This window comes from Pleurodeles waltl, chromosome 10, assembly GCF_031143425.1.
Source record: "Pleurodeles waltl isolate 20211129_DDA chromosome 10, aPleWal1.hap1.20221129, whole genome shotgun sequence".
Taxonomy (NCBI): Eukaryota; Metazoa; Chordata; class Amphibia; order Caudata; family Salamandridae; genus Pleurodeles; species Pleurodeles waltl.
The window spans coordinates 1026267564-1026291087 of NC_090449.1; the positions used below are offsets into that span (position 1 = coordinate 1026267564).

At 46.0% G+C, this 23524-nt stretch overlaps 1 protein-coding gene across 1 annotated transcript in view; it reads left to right on the forward strand.

The window, feature by feature from the left end:
* The window catches only part of TOPAZ1 (testis and ovary specific TOPAZ 1), a 1339900-nt gene that overhangs the window by 495156 nt on the left and 821220 nt on the right, over positions 1-23524 (forward strand). The window contains exon 5 of the mRNA XM_069211977.1: positions 7945-8000. Coding sequence (XP_069068078.1) covers positions 7945-8000 — 56 coding nt within the window. The remainder of the gene's footprint in view (positions 1-7944; positions 8001-23524) is intronic.

Genomic DNA, 23524 nt, shown 5'->3' on the forward strand with positions numbered 1-23524 from the left:
ACGGTTACTTTTCCAGCTACCTGTATTGTTTGCTGTTTGGAGGGATACTTTGTGTTTTTGTCGAAATGTCGGCCCGAAGAAGTCAGGCTTCAAGCCTTGCAGGGAATGTGGAGGTCGGATGTCAGTTACTGACCCCCATAACGACTGTTTATGGTGCCTGAGTTTGGACCACGACGTCCAGGAATGTGGTTCATGCCAAAAAATGAACCCTAAAGCCTTGAAAGAACGTGAGGCGAAACTGTTTTTAGCAAAAGCTAAGAAAGAGAAAAAAAGGCACCATAGATTATCGTCAGGGAAGTTGAGTCACAAGAAGCGGCGTCATTGTGACAACAGGCGTCGATCCAGAGGAAGCCGGTCGGAGTCGAGGTCTCCGTCTCCCCGACGCTGTAAGTCATGGGAGGTCAGCCCGACAGTGTCTCCTCAACCGTTGACTCCGCAATCTTCTCCGGCGCCGTTGGTCTTTGAGGTAGTGCAGCCTCAGAGTGAACATGCCTCTCCGGCGCATCCAGGCGCTCAGGATTAGAGTCCGGCGTCGGTTCTGGCTCCTCAAGACTATCCTGCTTTCCCGGCTCCGGGGACGGATCCGGCGGCATTTCTTAATGCCATGTTTACTATCTTTCAGAACATGGGCCGGGAGGTGGTGCACCGGCTGGCCCCACTGGTCCCTTGCCTTTTAACTTAGGTGTTCCGGCTCCGTACAGGCTGAGGCCGTTTATGCCATTCTGTCCGTCAGGAGACACTAGCCCGGCGCCAGTGCCGGCAGCGCAGACGTCGAGAGAGAGGCCTTCGACGCCGGTGTCCGTTGAGATGGAGGACTCCTGAGGTCGAATGGGGTCGAGGGGTGCAGGTTGTGTATCCACTGCGCCAATGGATCCATCTCCGGCGTCTGGAGGATCCGGAGATCCTGTGACGCCTTCTTGGCGCCACTCTCCGACGTCAGTACACTCTGTCGACGCCGGGGCTGGAGGTCAACTTGCGGTCCAGGAGAAATGCCCTCAGGTTGTTGGAGGAGAGAGAGTACCAGAGGCAGCTCCTTGAGGAAGGGGAGATTGCGGAGCCCCACAGTGAGTTTCAGGGATTGGACACGGCCAGTGGACTGGATACTTCTCCGGAGTGGGATCTGGCCTCACCAGGGGAATATACTGAGGAAGCAGCCACGTTCCATTCTGTCATCAGGAAGGCTGCTGATTTCCTGGAACACCCCCTTCCTATGGCGCAGGTTAAAACCAATATCCTGACGGAGGCGCTTCATCCTGCCACGGCCATTGTGGATCCACTGTTACCATTTAATGAAGCTCTTATGGATCCCATAGGAGAGGTGTGGAAGAAACCTGTTTCTTCGTCGGCAGTAAGCAGGTCGGTGGCCAGATGGTATAGGTCCGCACCTGGAGACCCCGAATTTCTTTCAAAACATCCGTCTCCAGAGAGTCTGTTCGTGCAGGCATCCTGTTCGTCACGGTCTGCTCCTGGCTCCTTCCCTGGTGTACCATCTGACAGGGAGTCTAAGCGCATGGAGCAGTAGGCCAAGAAGATTTTCTCCTCGTGCAGCATGGCATTGAAATCTGCTAGGGAGATACATTCACGCAATAATGGATGCGGCAAAGGCAGCGTTGCCGGACATGCCCCAAGACTTGCATGGTCTCCTCTCGGATGCCCAGTCAGCGGCTACGCAAGTCATACAGTCTGGGCTGGACACCACAGACTCTGTTGCTAGAGCCATGGGAACCTCTATCACCACCAGGCGTTATGCTTAGTTTAACACATCTGGGTTCTCATTGGATGTTCAAGCCACGCTCTTAGACTTGCCTTTTGATGGGGCTAAATTATTTGGCACTAAAGCTGACTCTGCGTTAGAGCGCTTTAAGGAGTGTAGAGCCACTGCTAAATCCTTGGGCCTGCAGGCTGTTTCGACCCTATTTAGGTCCTTTAGGCGGCTGCAAGTTTTTGGATGAGGGGCTTCCTTTCGTGGTAGATCGCAGCAACCAGGCCAGCAATCTTCGAGCCTCCCTTATCTATCATTTAGGGGGCGGGATAGAGTCCGTACTAGAGGGGCCACCCAGCAGCAGCACCCTTCCTCTTCCTCAGGGGGGATGCAACAAGGGAAGCAGCCCTATTCTTCTCTCCATCGCGTCCCATGTCTCTCCGGTAGGGAGAAGGTTGTCTCTTTTTCTTCCCATGTGGGAGTCAATAACATCCGATTCCTGGGTCATCAGCGTGGTAAAGAAAGGCTATGCCCTTCCCTTTCAGGAGATTCCTCCTCCCTTCCCTCCCCGTCCTTCCTTTTGTTCAGAAGATCATCTCCTATTGCTAGAACAGGAGGTTCTGTCCCTATTGTCAAAATGTGCAGTGGAGTTGGTTCCCGAGCAGGAGAGGGGGCAGGGATGTTATTCAAGGTTCTTTCTGATCCCCAAAAAGTATGGTCGTTTGAGACCTATCCTGGACCTGAGGATTTTGAATTGGTTCCTCAAGCAGGAGAAATTCAAAATGCTGACTAGAGCAGGTGCTTTTGGTGTTGAACAAGGAAGATTGGCTGGTGTCTGTCGACTTGCAGGATGCTTATTTCCATATTCCCATTCTCAAGTCACACAGGAAGTATCTCCGTTTTGTGGTAGCGACGCAACACTACCAGTTGGCGGTCCTTCCTTTTGGTCTTACTTCCGCACCTCGGGTCTTCACGAAGGTGATAGCGGTGGTTGCAGCAGACCTCAGAAGGAAAGGGATAGCAGTATTCCCTTACCTGGATGATTGGTTGATCAAACCCAAGTCTCCGGAGCTTGTGTTGCATCATCTGCAGCTGGCAACCCAGTTGTTGTTTAGTCTGCTGTTCATAGGGGCAGTACTGGACACTACATTGAATCGAGCCTTTCCTCCGCCTCAGCGGATTCAGGACATTCAGGCATTGATTCCAATGTTTCAAGAAGGAGCGGTTGTTCCAGTACTCAAGGTCCTTAGTTTGCTCGGTTTGTTCGCTTCTTGCATTCTGTTGGTCACTCATGCACGCTGGCACATGAGGGCTCTTCAGTGGTGTCTCCGCAAGCAGTGGTTTCAGCAAAAAGGGGATCTCCAGGAGTCGATAAGGATCTCCAGAGACACTGCGGTGGATCTTCGATGGTGGGCTGCGGTCGGTAACCTGTCACAAGGAAAGGCGTTTTCGCTGCCACCTCCAGTGACCACAGTATTAACGGATGCTTCCACTTTGGGGTGGGGTGCTCATCTGGGGGACCTGGAGATCAAGGGTCGTTGATCTCCAGTGGAGCAGATGTTTCATATCAATCTTCTGGAATTGTGGGCAATTTGTTTGGCCCTCAAGGCCTTCCTCCCTTCCCTTCGCGGTCAGTCGGTTCAAGTCTTGACGGACAACACGACCGTGATGTCGTCGTACCGTCTCTGCAGAGAGGCTCTGCAGCTCTGGTCCTGAGCACAGGATCATCGAGTTTGCGTAATAGCAAACCATCCGGCCGGGGTTCAAAACGTGCGTGCAGACAGTCTCAGTCGGCTCTGCTCAGACGATCACGAGTGGTGTCTTCATCCAGATCTGGTTCTTTACATCTTTTGAATGTGGGGCTTTCCCCTGATAGACCTATTTGCCACTCGGAGAACGCCCGTCGTTCTGCAGCCTTCAGTATCTGATGCAGGGAGCGTTGGGGGCCGCGTTTCATATGTCCTGGAATGGCCATTTGCTTTACCCGTTTCCCCCATACCCTTGATTACTCGAGTTCTGAGGAAGATTCGCCAAGTCATACTAATAGGTCCGGATTGGCCACGAAGGGTGTGGTAGGCGGACCTATCCCAACTCTCACTGTGCCCTCCGCTCCATCTCCCTTTCAGGGCAGACCTCCTGTCACGGTCACAAGGGCGGGTTCTACACCCCCACCTCCAGAGCCTGCACCTTCATGCCTAGAGATTGAACTGGGCAACCTGATTGCTTTTTCTCTCCCATCGGATGTGGTGGAAGTTATTTTATCGGCCCGTGACACTCCACCAAGTCTGTCTATGTGGGCAGATGGGCTAAATTTGTTAATTGGTGTGGAGAGCGACAAATTAATCCCTTAAGTGCCCATCTATCAGATATATTGATGTTTGCTTTGTCGTTGGCGCAGCAATGTAATGCTGTGGCCACTGTCAAAGGCTATCTCTTGGCTCTTTTGGCCTTATTATGTCTTCCTGATCAACCCTTTGTTCAAATCCCCTTTAGTGTTAAGGTTTTTGAAGGGGCTTACCCATAGATTTCCTCCTACTCCGTTTATCATGCCCCAGTGGGATTTAAATCTGGTGTTAACCTTTTTGATGGGCTCCCCTTTTGAGCCACTTCATTCTTGCCCTTTAAGGTTTTTAGTTCTAAAGACTGTTTTTCTGACGGCCATCACGTCTGCTAGGCGTGTGAGTGAGCTTCATGCTCTTTATGTTCACCCACCTTTTACAACCTTACATAAGGACAAAGTGGTTCGGAGGACCAGGGCGGCTTTCCTCCCCAAGGCAGTGACTCCGTTTCATTTGGGACAGTCCATCACTCTCTCGACATTCTCCGCTTCCATCTAAGGAGGATGAGAGGCTCCATCGACTGAACCCAAGGAGGAATCTCAGCTTTTACATAGACGGAACAAGATAGTTCCGCTTGGATGATCAACTCTTTGTCGGATACAAGAGGAAGAGCAAGGGGAAGGCCGTCCACTAACGCTATCCAGGTGGGTCGTTCTTTGTATTAAGATATGTTATTCATTAGCGAAGAAAGATCCTCCTGAGGGGAAAAGAGCCCACTCCACCAGGGCTAAATCAACCACATCGGCCCTGGCTAGAGGTGTTCCAGTGGCGGACATTTGTAAGGCCGCGACGTGGTCTTCCCTCCACACCTTTGTTAAGCATTATTGCTTGGATTCAGAGGTGAGGAGGGATGGTCATTTTGTGCGGTCTGTGCTGCAGGAGTTCTTGGTGTGACCAGACGGACACCCTCCTCCGAGGTGGTACTGCTTTGGGACTCTAATCATTAGGTGAGGAATCCACAGGTAGTTGTATCCATCAGAAGAGCAAGTTACTTACCTTCGGTAACGCTTTTTCTGGTGGATACACTAGCTACCTGTGGATTCCTCACGGTCCCTCCCGCCCCGTTGTCTGTCTGGTCATACTGAGATTTCCTTGGATATACATGTGTTTTATTCTTTCTGAATTTTGAGGTTATGCATTTATATTTATATAATTGCATTTATGTTTCTCTTTGTAAGTTTTGATATTTGTTCATGATTGTACAGAACTTTTACAAACGTGCGTTGGTATTGTTACTATTATTGGCTTTTGCTTTTTCCATAAAGGTTTATTGGATACAGATATGAAGTGTTTGGAATGTCAATGTTTATCTATTCGTCTCAAAGGCACGTCAAAAATGGCGTAAACTGACGTCAGCACGCCGGCGAGGGCCTCCTATTGCCTCGATGACGTCAGGTGGAGCCGCGTGGAGTCGGGCAATTGTGACATCCTCGCCGATGTGCAGAGCTGGAAAGAAGTTTCCGTTGAATGCTGCGCATAGGGAGAATTCATTAGGTGAGGAATCCATTAGGTGAGGAACCACAGGTAGCTAGTGTGTCCACCAGAAAAAGCGTTACCGAAGGTAAGTAACTTGCTCTTCTCAGCCGAAAGCACTTGCAGTCGTCCTTGTAGGTGCCTGCGGGTCAAACCCGTCCCCGGTGGCCAGTCGCTATCCAGAAACCAGATGGCGATACGTACACAAAATGTAACCCTGGAAGGGTCAGCACAAATGTTTTAATCTTGCCCTCCAATCAGTAAGAGTGCTGAGGAGTGCATGATGTTTGAGGATTCGGTGATTGGGTGCGGAGCACCCTAGAAGCACGTCCTGTTGGCCAACTTTCTGGCCACCTGATGGTCACATTCTTGATTCATGTGGTGCAGAATAGCACTTTGGCTAAAGGGGATGCCTGGATTTCTGGTGGAGTTGGCGGCTGCGAGGTTGTGACACGGATGACCTTGAGTGAGTAGTGATGGCACACTCAAGGATCCCCAGAGTGATAGTCCTTTGTTACTTCAGGGGTTTTGTAATTCAGATTGCAATCTGGGTGGTGTTGGCATGCAGGTGATATCCTCCATTATGGCTTTTGAGGATCTTTGTGAGATGTTCTAAATAGCTGTTATACAAGAGCTGTCGAGATTGAAGATCTGTTAGGCACCTGACTGCTGTGGTTGGTTATTTTGTTGTGGAAAGATCCTAGTTTACCCTGCTTTTTACAATTTCGAATTACAGATATGAATGACAAGACCACTGTTCTCTCCAGATCAAAAAGGATCTCAGGATGAACCTGAGGCACCTGACTGTAGGATGATGCACCGGACTGCTGAGTTTGGATAATTTTTTTGGGATCTCACTATACATGAGGAGAATGAGGTTATCAGTACTGATGACGGCTGACAGAAAATCTAGAAGTGCTATGGGTCAGTTTTAGGTCACTTTTTCCCTGATGACCATTGCTAAAATTTCTGTACTCCACTGTGGTATAAAACCTGACTGGAAGTCACCAAGAAAGCATTTGTGTACGCTATTCATTTTTTTTTTCCAAGACTGCTAAATTGCACTTCACATGAAATGTTTACCTGTACCTATTACCTACATTTCTGGGCACAAAGCTGCTGGACCCTTAAAATGTAGTCCATACTGCACTATAAAGGTGTCTTGAACACTAGAATCCACAGGCTCAGAATGTTGACCACCAGCCTCTGTTAAATCTACAACTACATGCTCGGATTTAAGCAGAAAAAAACATAATTAATGCCCCTGAAGAAACACAGGAAATTGGGCAGGGAAATAGAAAAGGAACAAGTAGGCGAATCTCCAGAGACCACACTAGCTCTGTATTGCATGGTGTCCAGTAGTGATTGAGTGAGTAGGTCGGTGTTTAACTATGGAAAACAATTACTAAGATGCATATATAAGAAATATACTCACTTGCTGTGAGCCTTGGGAGCTTCACCCATTCAGTTTGCCTCCTGGGAATAGGAAAAAGATTGAAATTGCCGAGAGCAAGAAGCAAAAGTATAGAGGATTGTCAGTTTTCCCGCTGTCTCGTAACAGTGTTTAGAGTACCCTGCCAGTAGGCAGATGCAGATTGGAGAGTTCTTTCGCCACAATCTGCCTTCTCCACGACTCACATGCCTAAGTTAATGGCAGGTAGAATAGGTTTAAGTCCCTCTGTCGATCAAAACATGAAGGCAGGGTTAAGCTACGATCAGGCTGCATCCACTGATAGATTCTGACAGGGATTTTGTTATTTATAATTTATTGCATGTGATCTACACAGCATTTTGTGCTGCTTTAATCTGCAAATCACAGGACTGCAAACAAGTGGTTCATCTCAGTCCATAAATTAGGATTTGTTTTTTACCTTTAATGTAGCTGGTCAAATAGAAAAAAATAGCCTTCCCAGCAGGGTGTTCATAAAGCAGTCTTTAGTGAGTGCTGTGTCTAACCGATTGGTGTTAACGTTTTTTGGAGGGTTAACTTCCCCCAAAATGGTTGCAGTCTGGTACAGAGCCCCATAACTGCTTATGTATCTTCCTCAAACCTATTTTAGAATGAACACATGCACTGCAATAGCTATACATAGCTGTCATGTCATGCAACACAGTTACATGTTATTTTGTGTAGGAAAGATGATGATGCTAATATTTTAACTTTGATATTTTAAAGTTTGTATTTGATTATTAGTTATGAGTGCCTTGTTGGTCCCTTGTTCAACCCACAGTAGATGTGATGTATCCTGCTGTCTTTCATTTGTAGTTGCAGTCTACATTTCTTTATTAATTTGCACTGTGCTGTAAGTTTAAAAAATATATGTATTAAATGAGCATGAAAAAAAGTGATTAACACTGTTTTTCTGGCATTTTCTAGTATTTAAGGGTTATATGTATTGAGTGGTTTCAACTAATGTTCCACTTTTCTAGGTTCCCCTACCTGTGTCAGATGATGATGTTAAAGAGGAAGATGTTGGTGAAGAAAGGTATGTTAAAAATGTTTATTGCCCATGATGATATTTGTAATCTATTAATGCTAAACACTTTCCATATAAAAGCGAAATGTGATAACTCAAAGCTGTTTGTTCATAGAATGTTTTTGATTTTTAATAGACAATGAAGCAACTGCATTATTACCAGCCCTTTTATGCATCCTCCTGTGTTTTATCCTTTCATTTGATAGCCAAACACTGAGTTACCTGGTTCGGTAGAGTACTTCTGGCTTCAAAATTGTTTCATTCAGGACTGTACTGTTCCATTTGGACCTTTAGTGTTCCATTTAAGAGTTGTGCAACCGGTGGATATTGAAAACATTGTGAAGCTTTCAGACGAGATTTGATGTGTGTTGTCCCAGCTTTAGCCACTCACCAACCATCTTTCCCATCTTTTACTCTGCTTACAGTGTTGCCATTCACACTTCACCCATTTAGTTTTCTGGTTCAGATCATGTACTAATGTAGTTTTCCTTCAAGTCCTCAACCCTTTAATTTTCTAATATGCCTCATCCAACTTAACCATTTACACCCAAGCATAGTGCTTTAGTTGATGCATTGTGGTTACCATGTGAGCAGTTTGCTTACTGAGAACAATTTTTACCTGTGCCTTTCTCCTGGAATTATAATTTTGTTTCTGTACTTTGGGTTTTCTTGAGACAAGCTGGCAGTACTAGACTTCAACGAACAATCTGACATCTCCAGGTTATTTTTTTCTTGGTCAGCCTTTTATCACATTCTCATGTTCCATGAGTTTTGCTGTATGTCCAGCAGAGAACATAGACATTACTTGGTACAACCAGGGGTAGTCACTGCTATGCCTGGCTTGCCCTTGGGTATCCTTCATGCTAACCATGCTACATCTGGTCTTTGCAGTACCAGAAAGTAAAGAGGTATTGACAATGCAACCCCCGTAAAGAGTTTATTTTGAGTAAATCTGCTTAACTCTGAGCAGGGTGTATTGAATTGTTCTTGTTAGTGTGTGGTAACTCCCCACATCCCATTAACATATTGCCTTTAACTTTATTCCAGAGGGGTAGCTGGTAGTGTGGGTTTAGTGCACAGGGATATTCAGCTCTGTTTGTTTATCCCTACACAAAATGCTTTGAGATTTTCTCTATCTCTGCACTATGTTCCTCTTCCCCATTGCGATCCCTAATGTCACCATCAATCCGGAGTGTTTTGGCATAGCCACTTCACCCCATATATTAAGAGCCAGTGGTTTCACCAGTCCTGCTACTTGTGTCCACGATACTGTCTGTAGAATTACTCTCACAGAGTACCAATAATGATGCAGCCAGTCAAATGACCAGACAATAAAATGAAATCTCCCTAACCACATACCCTTACACGGGTTAGTTCTTGAACACTTTTTTGTATAGAGTTTTCCTGGTGTAGTATGAGTTGTATAGTATTTGCAGTTCTGTCAAGCAAAATCCCAATCTAATTACCACTTTCATTTGGGACTAGTGTTGCCTCCTTCCATTCTTCTTTCACCAACAGTCTTGCATGACTCTCCCAGTCCAACTTGTAGTTTAGTCATAACATCCTGGTAGTGCAATGAGATTGCTGTACTAGTCGAAGGCTTACTCAGAACCCTGTTTTCTAGTGGTGAAGCCACCTCAGTTATAGGTTCTTGGTTATGTGGGCTGTCAACATATGTCTAATTTTCAGTCCGCTAATTGGTATTCCCACTTAAGCACAGGCAGGGGCATCAGACCGTCTTTGCTCCAGATGTTCTCTAGTGAGGTAATTGTTTGGCTATATTATTAACGCCTTCAACAAATGTGAGATGGATCAGAGGTTAATATTTGATTGAATATTGGATGAAATAGACTACTCCACAGTGATGGTCTTCTTTTATTAAAGCTGCTCGTTCAGCCCAACTGCCAGCAAATTTCTCCTTATTTTTTTTTCTTTTTTTTATATTAAATCGGTTTTGCTATTTCTTATTTAGAAATCAATATGCTTTTGTTGGTGTAGGGCTGGGATGTGAATTAGGTTGAACTCAAATTACTTAAGTGTTTCACGTGTGAAACAGTGATCTGTGGATGGTCTCTGTTTCAAGCCCCGTGCCAATCAGGGTACAGAATAATTTTTTATAGAACTATCCCAAGCGAAAGATTGTGGTTCCCTGCATTTGTGTTCTGATGTCCTCCTAATGTTCACCATTGTGGGTCAGTTGATGATTGGCTGTTCTTGCTGTTTTTGTTCTGTGAAGTCTGACTACTGCAAGTTTATGAGAAAAGAAAAATGAAAAGCTGCTTTACGTATCACTTCCCAGATGTTGCTAGTGCTGCCTAGTTTGTTGTGTGTGATATAAGCTATTCCTGTTATAATGAAGATTTGATCTTGCATGTGTATTGGAAATGGCCTCTCTGCAGCGTCACCCCCAAACTTCTTTGCCTTCCTCCTCTTCTATTTCTGACCTGATTTTTGCTGGTTTTAGGACTCTGCACACTTTACCACTGCAAACAAGTGCTAAAGTGCATATGCTCTCTCCCTTAAACATGGTAACCTTGGTACATTCCCAATTAGCATATTTGATTACTTGTAAGTCCCTAGTAAAGTGCCCTACATGTGCCCAAGGCCTGAGGATTAAATGTTACTAGTGGGCCTGCAGCACTGGCTGTGCCACCCGCATAAGGAGCCAGTTAACCATGTCTCAGGCCTTCCATTGCAAGGCCAATGTGTGCAGTTTCCCTGCCACTTCGACTTAGCATTTAAAAGTACTCGCCAAGTCTTAAGCTCCCTTTATATATATATATATATATATATATATATATATGTCACCCCTAAGGTAGGCCCTAGGTAACCCACAGGGCAGGGTGCTATGTAGATAAAAGGCAGGATATATACAGGTGTGTTTTATATGTCCTAAATTCGTTTTCCACTACTGTGAGGCCTGCTCCTTTCATTAGGGCTACCCTCATATACTGTTTGAGTGGTAGATTTTGTTCAAAAAAGAGTAACCAGGTCATATTTAGTGTGGCCAGATTGGTAATAGAAAATCCTGCTTATTGGTGAGGTTGGATTTAATATTACTATTTTAGAAATGCCACTTTTCGAAAGTGACCTTTTCTCTGCACTTAAAATTGATCTGTGCCTTATAGCCTGTCTCCAGTCCACGTCTGGCTGGGCTGGTTGACAGCTCCTTTGTGCATTTCACCCAGACAACCACAAACACAGGATACTCAGTCACACCTGCACTCATCTGCATACTGAATGGGTTTTCCTTGGCTGGGAGGGTGGAGGGCCCGACACTTACATTTCGAAGGCTAGTGGTCTGCCCTCACACAATGGACTGCCAAACTCCCTACTGGGACCCTGGCAGACAGACCTGTACTGAAAGGCGACCTCGTACACTTCAGAACCACTCTTTTAAGTCTCCCCCACTTCAAAGGCATTTTGGGGTATATAAACAAGGTCTCTGACCCCACCAACTCACACTTCTGGACCTGAAACTGCAACCTGTCAAGAGGAACTGCCTGGCTGCCCAAAGGACTCACCTGGTCTGCTTTGCTGTTAAGGACTGCTGCCTTGCTGTTGCCCTGCTGCCTCGCTGGCCTCTGACTTTGCTGAGAAGTGCTCTCCAAGAGCTTGGATTTAGCTTGCCTCCTGTTTCCGAAGTCTCAGCGCCAAAAAGACTTCATCTCTTCAAGGAACCTCCTGGTGCGCCGAAAATGGATGCACAGCCGGCCGGAAACAACTCACAACCTGCCCTGCAATGAGAAAATCATTGCAAAGCTGAACCGGAACGGTGCAGCTCGACATCCTGAGAAAAGATCAACGCAGCACCTGCATTGCGACCGGAAATTCGAAGCACGGCCCTACCGGATCGACGCACAGCCAAGTGGGAACGACATAGCCCGACTTCCTGATAGAAGAATTGACACGGCGCCTGCTGTGCGACAGAAAATTTGACACATCGCCTACCGGATCGCTGCAAAGCCCATGACTTCTTCCCACATGCCAAGGATTTTTCCTGCATCGTCCCTGGGCATCCAAAGATCCCTGCATCACAAGTGAGCAACCAAGACTGTGCGATGCAGATCCTCGTGCAGTGTGGAAAGAAACAATGCATTGTCTGTGCAGCGCCGGAAAATCCAGCGCACACCTTATTTTTTCCACGCATCTCCCCTATGGTCTACGTACGTGGTTATTTTTACTCAGACAAGATACTTTGTGCAAACAGGAGACAACTGTTGATTTCTAAAATTTAAGACTCTTTTTAATCTTGCATAAGTGATAGCTCAACTTGTGCTTATTGAATCTTTATTGTTTTGACCTTAATTTAACCAGACAAATATCTTATATTTTTCTAAACCTGTGTGGTGTATTTTTTGTGGTGTTTTCATTGTGTTACTGTATGGTTTATTGCACAAATACTTTACACATTGCCTTCTAAGTTAAGCCTGACTGCTCAGTGCCAAGCTACCTGAGGGTGGGCACAGGATCATTTGGATTGTGTGTGACATTCCCTGACCAGGATTGTGGTCCCTATTTGGATAAGGGTGTATGCCTCTGCCAACTAGAGACCCCATTTATAACAATGTGTGATAGTTTTAAATCAAGAGTACTATTCCATATTAGGTTCCTGACGTTTTTGGTTAGTATCTTGTAGTTCGTGAGTTGTCCTCAGTATGAGTAGTGGAAGTGCAGGGTGGTTTGATGTGGATTCTGGTAATTTTACATCAGTAAAAGTAGGAAAATGGGAGTAAAGAATAATCAATCGTAGATCTAATTTTTTTGGTAATGAACATATGTTTGGCTGGTTGTTCCTTCTTGCATCAGCCGTCAAAAGTACTATATCCTGATTTGAAGAACTGATTTTTGAGTATTCTTAATATATATATATTTTTTTGGTTTACAGCTTTGCATCTAAAGTATAGTAGGACAGATGGCAAACATTACAACAGTGGTTGAAGATACTTTTTTACAGTCTCATGTGTGATGGGAGGGGCTACGGTACTCAACCACTTGGAGGGGAAGGACTTACAGACGCCGCAGTCAGCCTCTAGATGACCCGGGGAAAGGCAGAGGTTGCACTCGAGATGCTGGTCAATGTGTGGAAATTTGGTGTGGCAGCTAGGACAGAAGTGGAATGAAGCCCATTCCCTCAGGGAAGCATGTCCTTCAGTGACGCGTGGAAGGTAGGCCTAAGGTGGGCATTGGCACTCAACTCGTTGAACCGAGGAGATGATAAGGAAAAGGTGAGCAAGGACAACACCATCAAAATAGGTACAGATTGAGAGAAAAATTTAACCGAAGTGCGTCTCCAGATGGAGCGAAGACGCACACTTCCGAATTAGACGGCAGAGAGAAAACAATCTAACAAAGGAGTCAATGCCCACGCACAATATCGAAGGAGTCACTCGATCTTGTGACTTGAAATACTACTTTGAAGAAAAATAACTTACACTACATCGGATCCAACACTAGATGGCAGGAGTATGCAGAGCATGTGAATTTACAGCACTAGTTGCCTGAAACAGATGCTTACTGGGTAAGTAACATGTTCAATTGCATGTGGAGCTGTAGATACACATGCTCTACGTACTCCTGCCATTTAGTGTTTGGTTCAGAGCGTTGCAAGTCGTTTTTTCTTCCAAGATACATTTTCAAGTCACAGGATCTAGTGTCTCCTCCTTCTCGATGATACTGCGCATGGGCATCAACTCCTTTGTCAGATTGTTTTCTCCCCGCCTTCGGGTTCGAAATTGTGTATCTTTGCTCCGTCTTTTGACGCGCTCCAGTTCATAACCTTTCCTTGTGTCTTCTTCCTTATTGACGGTATTGTTTCTCAATCGCGAATTTCCATCTTCATTCTCGTCTCAGCTTGTCAGTTCAAGCACTGAGTGCATGCCCTCAGGGGTTTCTCAGCCCGTTCAAGCCTGCCTCACCACGATGCACCAACCAGTATGCTATGCTCCCAGTGCCACGCAAAATCTCCTCACACCGACCAACATGTAACCAGTGCCCCGCCCCCGATCACCAAGAAGCTGCTTGCGACGCCTGCAAATCCTTCTGGTTGAAGAAGACCCTGCGGGATGGAAGAGTTCAACAACTGGAGATGGCGCATAATATTCTAGGATACTCCGGACATCTTTGGGAAGGAGCACGCCCAGGAAAAAACGGAACAAGAGGAGGCCTTCCTAATTCAGAACTCCAACATCCAATTGGATATCCAAAGCCACAAAGAAACTGTCCTTCCAAGAGGCTTTGAACACTTCTCCACGTCCAAAGAAAGTCACCAAGGACAAGCCTACCAGCACACCTCCCAAGCCTTCTCCTTCTCCTCTTCCTCCTCCTGATCCAGCTTCTCCACCTCCTCCACTCCCTGCTTCTGCACCACCTCCCTCCCCTTATTCACTTGCCTCACCTACATCTGACTTCTCAAGGTTCCCCTGTTTATAGTAGGGAAGATTTGGGTAGGACACAGCAGGACCCAGATCATAGGACACATCGGACTCTGATCCCATGTTAAGTACTGACCCAGATTTGTACCCCCCACAACCCTCCCCACCAAAGGATAGTACATCCTACCAGCAGGTAGTAGTTTGGGCATCCACCATCCATAATGTTGAGCTGCACAGGGACCCCCATCGAGCAGGACATCTTGTTCGATGCCCTTACATCCACACATAGGGAAATCCAGTTTCTGCCCATGCTCCCTGGCATGCTTCGTGTCACAGACAACATTTTTAAGAACCTATCTGGTCTATGGTTATCACCCCTAAAGTAGGCAAATATAAGTCTGACCCGCTACACATCAGATCCCAGTTCTGTTCAGCCTCTATAGTGGTCACCACTGCACAGAAAAGGGCCAATAGTCAGGCCACAGGGGACTCCAGACAAAGAGAGGAAAAAGCTGGATTCTTCTGGCAAAAGGGTGGCTGGACAAGCAGCCAATCATTGGTGTATGGCCACTTTACAGGCAGCAGATTGTTGCAGAGGGGCAAACAGTCACAAACAACTCCATGTGCTGTGCCTTAGATGATGCAGACACCGCTGCACCCAGTATTAACACTAGTGTTTTAATAAGGAGCCACACATGCTTATTATGCCCTTGGACAAGAAGCTCCTTTTTGGCCCTCAAGTGGACTCCACCCTCGAGAAGCTGAAAAAAGATCCAGACCTTGCAAAAGCCATGGGTGCTCTTCAGTCTCCCTCACTACAAGGCACTGTTCATTGCCCCACATTCAGAGGTGGTTACAAATCTACAGCCTCAGAGGCGTTTAACTCCCACTCCAGACAGCCTTCAGACTCATATTCTAGGGGTTTGTTCAGGGGAGCCTATAGAGGCAAAAACAACTGAAGCAGAGGTAAGAGCACCGCTACCTGAGGTTCTACCTCCATGGCAAAACAGTGACTACCTACGCCCCTTACCCCCAACCCACTCCACACTTGTCAGGGGACTTCAGAATTTCCATACAGAATAGGTCAAAATCACTATGAAGCAATGGGTCCTTTCCATTATACAACTTGGTTGTTGTCTGGAGCTCATTACCATGCCTCCAAACATTCCCCCCTTCGCAATCACAGACGATCCCAGAGGCACCTCACCCTTCTCAAGCAAGAAGTCCAGTCCCTTCTTCTCAAAAGGACCAGCAAGCCTGTCCCTTACATCACCAGGGATCAAGAGTATACTCTGTATAATTCCTCATTCTGATAAAAGGACAGGTCTCTCAGGCCTAATCTGGACCTCAGACCGTTAAACCACTACATTCTTTCAGAACACTTCTATATGGTTACTCCTCAAGATTTTAATCCACTTGTACAATAAGGCAACTTAATGACAGCCCTAAATCTAAAGGACGCCTGCTTCCATATCCCCATTCACTCAGAACATCGAAAATACCTAAGAGTCGTAGTTGCAGGCAAACATTACCAGTCCCAAGTTCAGTCCGACAGAGTCCCAACTGCTCCCAGAGTCTTCACAAAGTGCTTAGCAGTAGTCGCCACACATCTCGGAAGACAAAACATACATGCTTTCCCTTGCTTAGACGACTGGCTCAACGAGGCCAGCACACTGCCAGAGTGCCAATATCACACTCCTATGACAGTGGACCTGCTTCATACACTAGAATTCACAATCAACTTTGTCAAATCCCTTCTCCATCCTCTTCAGATACAGCCCTATTTAGGAGCTATTCTCAATGCATAGTTGAGGCTAGCATACCCCAATCTGGATAGGGTTCACAGTTTTCAGTCTCTTCTCCCCCAGCTTCAAGAGAATTGTACATACACAGTAAGGACTATCATGCGCCTGTTAGGATTATTGACTTCCTGGACTGCCATTGTTCCCGATGCCAGACTCCACATGCGTCCTCTCTTGTCAGTGTCTGTCTGAGTGTCTGTCTTTTCAGTGGTCTCAGTCACAGGGTAACCTGGAAGATCTAGTGTTGTTAGACTGCAATACTCACCGCTGGAACACCACCAGTGTGCTGGAAAGGGTTATCTTTTCTGGAACCAGTGCCACAGATCATTCTGACCACAGATGCATCACTGATTGGTTGGGGTGCTCACCTTCAGGACCTCACAGTACAAGGCCTTTGGGATCTTCGACTACAATCCCTACATATCAGTCACGTCAAGCCTCAGGCAGTATTTCTAGCCCTGAAAGCATTTCTTCATCACCTCTCTCACAAGGTTGTCGTACTCTGCAAGGACAACATGACAGCCATGTATTACCTACAGAAACAAGGGGGGACATGGTTGTCTCAATTGTCACAACTCTCTCAGACAATATGGACGTGGGATGTCCACCACCACGTTTACCTGGTGGCAGAATATCTCCCAGGAACAGATACCGACTTTGCAGACCTGCTCAGCAGAATGCAGCAACAAGTCCATGAATGGGAACTCGATCCTCAAGTCCTTCAAAAATACATCCTAAAATGAGGAACACCTCAGATGGACCTTTTCTCCACAGCAGAAAACGCAAAATGCCCAAGCTTCACCTCTATCCAAGGGCAACGCAATATGGATGAACTCGTCTGGGTTATTTGCTAATTCTTCTCCACCTCTCCCTTATTCCATTTCTGGTTCGGACCATCAGACAGACATCTCTCACCATGATCCTTGTAGCTCCCACTTGGGGTGCGAAAGCCATGGTTCACCACACTTCTGGACCTCTCAGTAGTTCCCTATGAGAAGCTCAGACATCCAGACCCCATGTCACTCAACCTTGCAATATGGCTCCTGAAGTCAGAGTTTGGTTACTTTGAATTGCCTGCAGAAAATATAGACATTCTCAGAGAAGCTTGTAAACCCACAGCCAGAGCCTGTTATGCTGCACAGTGGAACAAAACACATTAATCCCAATAAAGATACTGTCCAATACCATTGTTTGTTACTTGCTCCATTTGCCAAAAGCAAATCTAGCTTACACTTCCATTTGCTTACATCTCGTAGCTATAGCTGCATATTTACAGAACAGGTAACATACACCCTTGTTCAGAATTCCAGTTATCAAAGCGTTCATGGAAGGCCTTATTCCACCCAGAATGTCTCCTGCACCATCTTGGAGCCTCAATATTGTGCTTACCTGGCTCATGAGCCCTACATTTGAGCCACTTCATTCATGTTCCCTTCAGTACCTATCTTGGAAAGTGGCGTTCTTAGTCGCTATCACATCGCTCAGATGTGTTATTGAGCTCCAGGCCCTAACGCTGGAAGAACCTTTTTTCCAGATTCATAGAGACAAGGTGGTCCTTCGCACAAATTCAAAATTCCTTCCTAAAGTGGTTTCCCAATTCTGTATCAACTAATCCATTGAACTACCAGTCTTCTTTCCACAGCATGACTCCCTTGCAGTAAGAGCCGCCCACACTTTGCATTGAGGTTTTACATTAACAGAACTAAAGATTTTAGAAAAACTAAACAGCTCTTTGTAGCTTTTTCACTACCCCACAAAGGCAACCCAATATCCAAAAGTAGCATAGCTTGATGGATGATAAAATGTACTGTTATGCTAAATCAGAGAAAACTGGTTGTCACTCCTAGAGCACACTCTACTAGGAAAAAAGGAGCCACTATGGCTTTCCTTGGAAACATACCTATAGCTCACATGTGTAAGGCAGTTACATGGTCTACACCATATACATTTACCATACAGTATTGGGTGGTCATATTAGCACACTAGCAAGCCGATATAGGCCAAGCAGCGCTACAAATAAGTTTTCAGTCAACTGCAACTCCCACAGGCTAACCACTGCTTCTATGGAAGGACTGCTTTACAGTCTCTGCAGAGCATGTGTATCTACAGCCGCACATGCCATTGAACAGAAAATGTTACTTACCCACTAAGCATCTGTTTATGGCATGTAGTACTGTAAATTCACACGCACCCTCAGTCCTCCCTGGAGATTTGTGGCTGTTTCGGTTACTTTATACTTGTATATAGTTGTACATATATAGTTACATTTGCATAGAAATCTCTTTCTCTATACTTCCTCTACACTCCTTTACTCAACCGCCTGTAGGAAGACAATGTAAGAAAGGAGCTGATGCCCATGTGCAGTATCTCTGAGAAGGAGTCACTCCATCCTGAGAATCGGAAATGCTTCCTCGATGAAAAACAACTTGCAGGACTCCGAACCCAACACTGGATAGCAGGAGTATGCAGAGCATGTGAATCTACAGCACTACCTGCCACAAACACATGCTTACTGGGTAAGTAACATTTTTCTTTACATTTCTACACCATAGGCATTTCGGATACACCCTCAAAGCCATTGATAACCTTCAGTCCTGGTTGCGTATACTATATTCTAGGTACAAATTTAATACGTATTAACAGTTGAACGATTTTCTGAGCATCAGACTGCAGCAGCATTGCTATTGTTCATCTGTCATAGCCTCTGGTGTCAAACCCTCCTCCTCCCACATACCCTGTGCGCGTGAGCCTCTGCTGGCCACACAACACGCTTCTCTCTCCCACTGCTCCTTTTATTTTTTATACTAGCTCCCTGGGAGAGCCAGTTGACAATATAACAGTGAGCACATTACGAGTGGGATCCTCCAAGGGAAACATGCTGAAGAGGGCCTTCACTTTGTGCTAGAGTCAGTAATACAGGAATATATTCAGTGAAGTCATAGCTCGTCCCTCTTTAGATTGGTCTCTAGTCAAGAAGGTCTGCTCTACAAACAAGTCTCTGCCCTGAGGTTTATTGTTTTTAATTGGTCATTTGCCTTTGGCTCATTCGTGACTGACAATAGCGGATTATTTAATATCAGACTTTCAGGGGACTTTATAAAGTCATTGCCTGCTATATGAGCACCCTAATGCCAAGCATACAGTGTGTTGTGTAATGTGTTACATTATGCACTAGGTGTGGAAATAGTGTTTGCTTTGATTGTATTTAAAAGTGTTGGTTGTGCTATGTCCCTCTCAATTGTGTATGTGGGCAATATATGTATAGTGTTAAACCATCTGAAAGTGTGTTTAGCTTGCTTGGGAACCAAGAAGTCTCCTTTTTCATTTGGAAAGGTCATAGTATGCTAAGACACCCAAGGTTGTTTATTAGCCCATATAAATTTCATTAACACAGAACAAACCTGCATAAAAAATGCTTTTGTTAATGGAGTACGTATATTAGTGACTAAATATGTGGCAAAAGAACTGCGATCCTAGCCACCAGGGAGAGTAAAAGAGGATGCCACTTGTCATCCTTTTCCTGAATTTTCAGCATCACTGGGCCATAGTTTACCTTTAGTATCAAATGTACCTTTCAGTGTATAATGTTCCCCAGATATCTAGTCGGTTCCTCACACCATTTCAGCGTGTAGTCGGTTGTCATTTTGGGGTTATTTGTGAGGGGTACTATACGTGATGTTCTCCAATTGATCCATATTCCAGAGTATTGACCAAATCTCATTAACTCACAAATCATTGAGGTAGATTGCCAGAAGAATACTTGACATAAAGAGTGATATCACATAGACATAATCTGTTGTCTGTCTTGGGTGTAACTCCTCCGTAACCTTGCTGCTCCATGATTATGCTAGCTAGAGGATGTGGGGGAAGAGCGAACAAGGGGGTAGTAGGAAAATTGGCCTCATCCTTTTCCTAGTTCTCTCAGCCTGAGAGGCATGCGTATTGACTCTGAGTCATACTATTGAATCTTTGTACAATAGAGCTATACTGCTTAGTATTCTTGGCCCGGTCCCATTGTACACGACACAGAGAGCATGTGTTGACAGTTTCGGAAACAGAATGCTTTCTTGGCATCGTGTAAGACTGCCACCACTAAAGGTCAGGTTCCATCTGATGTAGTATTGACAAAAAGTTATCTATTGTTGATCTGCCCAATATATAGCTTTATTGTTCACAAGATACCAACCCCCTCATTTATGGGCATTTCCTTTAGGGAGTGATTTTAGCTAGTATTTTGGTATCAAGTTTTATTACTGACAGCGGTCTCTAGGAGGCACATTTTGTGAAGCAGTTTGTCTTTAACAGAACCCTTATAACTGCTTCTCTCAATGAACCTGGTAGGGATCCGTTCACCGCTCCCCTCTTAGCACATTGTTAGCAAATGATGAGGTGAGAATTTCAGCATATTCTTTGTAATGCTCAGGCATCAGGTGATATACACCTGGCTTCTTCCCATTAGGCAATTCTTTAGTTGCTGCCCTGAATTCCTTGGAGGACAAGGGGACACATTAGTGGTTTCCTTCCTCATCCTACAGCTTAAAATATACTTGCTATGCCTTCATGTCATTCTAAAGATCTGTCCAATATTCCATGAATATCAACACTGTCCCATGAGTGGTCAAATGGACTGTGCCATCCTCCAGCTCTACTATTTCTTTAATGTCCCATTTTGGGTTCAATAGTCTTGCTAGTGTCCTACTTGGGCAATCTCCCTCACCATACATGTGGGCTGTCCCTACAACCCCACATACTTTTTTCCTGTCATCAGCTTCACAGTATTGAACAAGTATGTCATTTAACTGTTTGGCTGTCACCTGATCTTAGGCTGTGACCTGTAGCAACTCCAGTCTTGTCTTTGGCCTCTGGTCGTGATAGGAACACTCTTATAGATTTCAGTATGCTCCCCTGCTTGGACAGGCACACACCCCTTATGTGCAGTTTGAACATCTTCTATATGATGGAAAAGCTTGCCCCGGATCCTCTATTAGAAAAAAAACAAAAAACGATCAGATGCCTGATGCAGGAAGTTGACTCTGTACATACTATTTCAAAGTAAGAAATAGTGTGCACAGAGTCTAAGGGTTCCCCTTAGAGGTAAGATAGTGGCAGAATTATTTAATTCTAATGCTCTGTTTTGTGGTAGTGTGGTCGAGCAGTAGGCTTATCAGAGGGTAGTGTTTAGCATTTGTTGTACACACACAGATAATAAATGAGGAACACACACTCAGACTTTAACTCCAGGCCAATAGTTTTTATATAGAAAAATATATTTTCTTAGTTTATTTTAAGAACCACAGGTTCAAGATTTGCAGTAAACACTTTAAATGCAAGGTACTTCACTTAGATACTTTAGGAACTTTGAATAAAAGCAATATCATATACAGTCTTCGTAAAAATGGCAACAAGCTATTTTCAAAGTGGACACAGTGCAAAAATCAACATTTCCTGGGGGATGCAAGTAAAGGTTAGTTTGTGAGGTAAGTAACACACTCGCAAGTCTCAGTCCTGGGGCATAGGCATCCCACCGTTGGAGGTTCAAGGCAACCCCAAAGTTACCACACCAGCAGCTCAGGGCCGGTCTGGTGCAGAGGTCAAAGTTGAGCCCAAAACACATAGGTGCCTATGGAGAACAGGGGTGCTCCGGTTCCAGTCTGCCAGCAGTGTCCTCGGGGAGCAGACCAGGGGGGTTTTGTAGAGCACTGGGGGGGACACAAGTGGGCACACAAAACACACCCTCAGTGGCACAGGGGCGGCCGGGTGCAGTGTGCAAAGCAGGCATCTGGTTTCAGGTAGGAAACAATGGAGGGACCTGGGGGTCACTCTAGCGCTGCAGGCAGACACGGGGTGCTTCTCGGGACAGCCAGCGCCTGGGCACGGTAGAGGGTCACTCCTGTGCTGAGGTTCGGATCCTTCAGGTCCTGGGGGTTGCGGGGACAGTGTTGGTTCCAGGCGTCTGGTCCCTTGTTACAGGCAGTCGCGGTCAGGTGGAGCCTCTGGATTCTCTCTGCAGGCGTCGCTGAGGGGGGTCGTCTCTGGTTACTCACGGGCTCACAGTCGCCGGGGAGTCCTCCGCGAGGTGTTGGTTCTCTGAATCTCGAGCTGGGGGCGTTGGGTGCAGAGTGAGAAGTCTCACGCTTCTGGCGGGAAACGTGCAGTCTTTGGAAGTTACTTCTTTGTTGCAAAGAAGCAGCAGGTTTTGAACAGGGCCGCTGTTCACAGGAGTTTCTTGGTCCTTTAATCCAGGGCAGTCCTCTGAGGCTTCAGAGGTCGCTGGTCCCTGTCGGATGTGTCGCTGGTTGCAGGTTTTCGAAGTTGGAGACAAGCCGGTAGGGCTGGGGCCAAAGCAGTTGTCGTCTTTCTCCTTCTCTGCAGGCTTGTAGGTCAGCAGTTCTTTTTGTTTCTTTAGGTTGCAGGAATCTAGTTTCCTAGGTTCTGGGGAGCCCTAAATACTGAATTTATACTGAATACTGAATTTAGGTGTGTGTTTAGGTCGGGGGGGGCAGTAGCCAATGGCTACTGTCCTTGAGGGTGGCTACACCCTCTCTGTGCCTCCTCCCTGTGGGGAGGGGGGCACATCCCTAATCCTATTGGGGCGAATCCTCCAAACTCAAGATGGAGGATTTCTCAAGGCAGGGGTCACCTCAGCTCAGGACACCTTAGGGGCTGTCCTGGTGGGTGGCTCCTCCTTGTTTTTCTCATTATCTCCCCCAGCCTTGCAGCCAAAAGTGGGGGCAGTGGCCAGATGGGCGGGCATCTCCACTAGCTGGGATGCCCTGGGGCGCTGTAACAAAAGGGGTGAGCCTTTGAGGCTCACCGCCAGGTGTTACAGTTCCTGCAGGGGGAGTTGAGAAGCACCTCCACCCAGTACAGGCTTTGTTCCTGGCCACAGAGTGACAAAGACACTCTCCCCATGTGGCCAGCAACATGTCTGGTGTGTGGCAGGCTGGCAGAGACTGGTCAGGCTACACTAGAAGTCGGATTGGTATTCAGGGGGCATCCCTAAGATGCCCTCTAGGTGTATGTTACAATAAATTGAACAATGGCAGTAGTGTGCATTTATTGTGCTGAGAAGTTTGATACCAAACTTCCCAGTTTTCAGTGTAGTCATTATGGAACTGTGGAGTTCGTGTTTGACAAACTCCCAGACCATACACTCTTATGGCTATCCTGCTCTTAAAATGTCTAAGCTTTTGCTTAGACACTGTAGGGGCATAGTGCTCATGCACATATGCCCTCACCTGTGGTATAGTGCACCCTGCCTTAGGGCTGTAAGGCCTGCTAGAGGGTGACTTACCTATGCCACAGGCAGAGTGAGGTGGGCAGGGCACTCTGAGGGGAGTGCCATGTCGAATTAGTA